Genomic DNA, 3896 nt, shown 5'->3' with positions numbered 1-3896 from the left:
GATCAAAAGATTGACAAATATTTAGCAATTGTTCCTTTAAGAAATAAAAACAGTAAGATAACAAATCATTCATTTAAATAATGTCTTTTTTCTCTTTTATTACAAAAATATCTAAAATTCTGTTGTTTTGGTTTTCGGAATGGGTAGACTTCTTTTGATTGTGCATTGATCTGTTGATATCGTTATGGCTTTTATTTTGCCATTATATGTATATATAGAATATTATATAAATGTATGTATGTGTGTGTATGTATGTATGTATGTATGTATGTATGTATGTATGTATGTAAGTACGTGTGTGTGTATGTGTGTGTATGTATGCATACATATATGTATGTACACATATGTGTGCATGCATGTATGTGCATGCATGTGTGTGCATGTATGTATATATGTGTGTATATGTATATAATTTATATATGTATATGTATATATATATATATATATATATATATATATATATATATATATATATATATATATATATATATATATATATACATATATATATATATATATATATATATATATATATATATATACATATATATATACATGCAGAGAGAGAGAGAGACAGACAGACAGACAGACAGACAGATAGATAGATAGATAGATAGATAGATATGCACATATATACATATATAAATGTAAGTGCTTTTGTATATGTACATGTATATGTGTTGGGTTATGTGTGGCTTGTGTGTGTGTATGTGTGTGTATGTGTGTGTGTGTGCATGTATGTGTATGTGTGTATGTGTGTGCGTGTGTGTTTGTGCGTTGCTTATATTCTAGGTTTTGTGCAATGTCTCCTGTTTCAACTAAACTTCGTTTTCATGTTATATCTGTCTATATCCGTTCTCCGAATGTTTTCTTGTATAGCTGTCCTCACCGCTTGGCTGGATGAAAAATCATCAACCAGGACGATGTTTAATCTATATTTTTGTTCTCTGTCCGACCAGTGCCGAATCATAGAATTTATGCCTTTATAAATTACCTCCCCGTTAGCTTTACTTGGATCATCCCCGCAAAGATTAGCTATTCGTGCCATTTCTATCAAATTTGTGGCTTTACCTTCAAATCCGAAAAGTTTTAGTATAGTTCTGTGTTGTAAATGACCTAAATACACAGATATTATAATAATCAACAGGTATATCACAGTGACTCTGGCAGCTTTTACGGGACTTCGCCTTTTTAATCCGGTACAGAACAATTTCGTAAAGTCCTTATTTTCCGACGATTGGATTAATCGATAGAACATAATTGTCAAAACTAACGAAAGAGCCCAAGCCACGCGTTTGCTTCTTAATATTCCTCCCAACACATTTGGAACATTGTGTGTCACAAAAGCCGGTGTGATGGCTAACCTGTCAGGAAAATTCCTCTTATATTTCTGCATGATGTCAGAACGATGTGTAAACATACTCCGAGGGTTAGTTCTTCGTTCAAACATTTCCACTGCTGTTTCGTTGTTGACATCGCTCCAGAAATAATCCGGGAAGGCATTTACTAAATCTTGATCTTCCCGGATCAGAGCAATGATATTACGTCCCGTAGAGATGACACTTGATAAGGTAGGATTTAAAGAAATGTTCCGAGTTGGGACAAGATTTGGTCCTAAAATAGATAATAAATATTTACCAAGTCTGATCTTGGACTCACCTGGCATTGGTAATTTCTCTTGAATTCCGTTACCGGGTGCATTTAAGTGGGAAATTAAAAGTATAATAATCTCTCCTGGATTCTCTGTCGCAAAATTAGCAATTTCTTTTAAGCCAGACTCAATGGCCTCTCCAGATATGCCATGCCACCAGTAAAATCCTCCATTTGGTAGCAAGGCGATTCGTAAATCAAGACATCGGTAACCAGCATTAAGCTGCGCACCTAATCCGTCGTCATGGTTTCTAGCCCACGAGCTGAAATAATTACTAAATCCAAGGCTTAAAGCAACACGTGAAATCCAAAGTTTTTCCACCAAAGTACCATTTGGTGATACAGAAAAAGATGCACTGTTATGAGTGCCTGGAATAACTAAGTCGCCGAGTCGAGCCGTACTCAAACGACGCCTCAATAAAGTCATCCACCTTTGAAAACATATATTTTTCCATTGACCCCAAGAAAATATTGGGTTGTTTTGATAATTGGTTACTTTACATTGAGTACCTTGTGCACTAAGATCAACATATTCTTGGACGTTGGCTTCGATGTTGCTGTCCTTAGCAAAATTGGAATCGATCGAGTTTATAAATGACGGAGGTAGTAAGGATGCATGGTTTCTCGCTTTGGTAAAATCCAGAAGAGACCAGTTTTCGTTGACGCATATGTTATTTAAGTCCTGTTCACAAGGTACTGTAGTGTCGTCCCAGGTTTCTAAACAAAAGCCGGCTGGCTGTTGAGCTAACTGTCTCTGCAAACGTCTTCGCTGTTGTTGGTATTGGTACTGGGATGAAGCTTGTCTATTGCGTGGCAGACGATCGAACTTGTTAACTGCTGGGATAGGAAACGATGTTGTCGCACATATGCAACTGTTGATCATTATGAAAGTCATTATAGTTCTGACAGAGAGCCACGACTTTCTGTTCATTAGTCTTGTTAATTTAAGGATGACATGAACAAGTTTATGTCATGAGATTCAACGAGATTTCACAGGTGATACGCACTAATTTGAAAAAGAGATCAAATCTTCAGTCAAGATTAAATAGAGAGAATGCACGTTTTGTGTTATCCTTTGCCAAAAGCAATTTATATTTTACAGCAGTTGTATTTGAGCAAATTTTTGTTAGAACATGTTTCTTGTTTATAATTTCCAAAGACTGGTGGAAGAAATAACTTATTCAGTTTTTCTTTGATTCCTGTGGTTATATATCAGATAACATGCTTTAGTTCTTTTCCATTCAATGTTGCTGTTTATATGTATATACATCAATCTGTATTTATATTCACGTAAAGTCAAAACTCATAAAATTCCAACGATGTTTACGTTTCGCATAAACTTTCGGCAACATGTAATGTTAAGTGTTTTGCATAGAATTTATACACGATAAACAGAAAATCAATATTGTTTATATACATTTACAGTTAATGACAATAAAAAACAAAAAAAAGAGAAGTCGAAGTGATTTATGAAGAAATTCAATAATTTCACCCTGTGAAATGAAGAGCAAGTTTCCATTCGAGTCAATTTTTTTGCACTTGAGACATCTGTCAATTGCTGAATAGGTATTTTCGATAGTAAACAAAGAAAGAAATCCGTAATGGTAGCTAATTCCTTCACATTATCACCAATAATGAATAGCATCGCTGTTGTCATGCATATATGAATATACGTATAGAAACATGTAAATATATTAATTACAAGAAGTAAATGAATAAATAATATTAATTATTATAAATCCTTTACGTATAATCCATATCACCGGAACGGTTTCGAATCACGTGTAGTTATTAAAATTGTTGAATGGCAGCAACACTCCATAACTATATATATACATACATACATATATATATATATATATATATATATATATATATATATATATATATATATATATATATATATACAGAGTGAGAGAGAGAGAGAGACAGAGATAGATAGATAGATAGATAGATAGATAGATAGATAGATAGATAGATAGATAGATAGTGTGTCTGTGTGTATAGTTGGTAGATCAAAACAAACGGGAGACTTCTATTTCATCTCATAACATAACAAAAAAAAAGCGTTGATTGTGCATTTTAAATTTTCTTTCCTCTTTCTTTCATTTTACACTTCGTTTTTCTCAGACGTAAACAAAACTGCTGGCTTTCGTTCAAAGGAGCCTTTTATATTATTTCATTATTTTCTATCCATTCAGTGTTACTTTTTTCTTTTTTCTTCTTTTGTTTTGTTTTCTTTTTTT

At 33.2% G+C, this 3896-nt stretch overlaps 1 protein-coding gene across 1 annotated transcript; it reads right to left on the bottom strand.

The window, feature by feature from the left end:
- Positions 1 to 536: 536 nt before the first annotated feature.
- LOC128249188 (uncharacterized) lies at positions 537 to 3522 on the bottom strand. Its single transcript, XM_052972068.2, has one exon. The coding sequence runs from the start codon at positions 2579 to 2581 to the stop codon at positions 815 to 817; it is 1767 nt and encodes a 588-aa protein (XP_052828028.1). The 5' UTR covers positions 2582 to 3522; the 3' UTR covers positions 537 to 814.
- Positions 3523 to 3896: the final 374 nt, after the last annotated feature.

The sequence above is a fragment of the Octopus bimaculoides genome, chromosome 12 (genome assembly GCF_046866305.1).
Source record: "Octopus bimaculoides isolate indiv1 chromosome 12, ASM4686630v1, whole genome shotgun sequence".
Taxonomy (NCBI): Eukaryota; Metazoa; Mollusca; class Cephalopoda; order Octopoda; family Octopodidae; genus Octopus; species Octopus bimaculoides.
The sequence above is the reverse complement of the archived record's forward strand: the minus strand, read 5'-3'. Positions and strand labels throughout refer to the sequence as shown.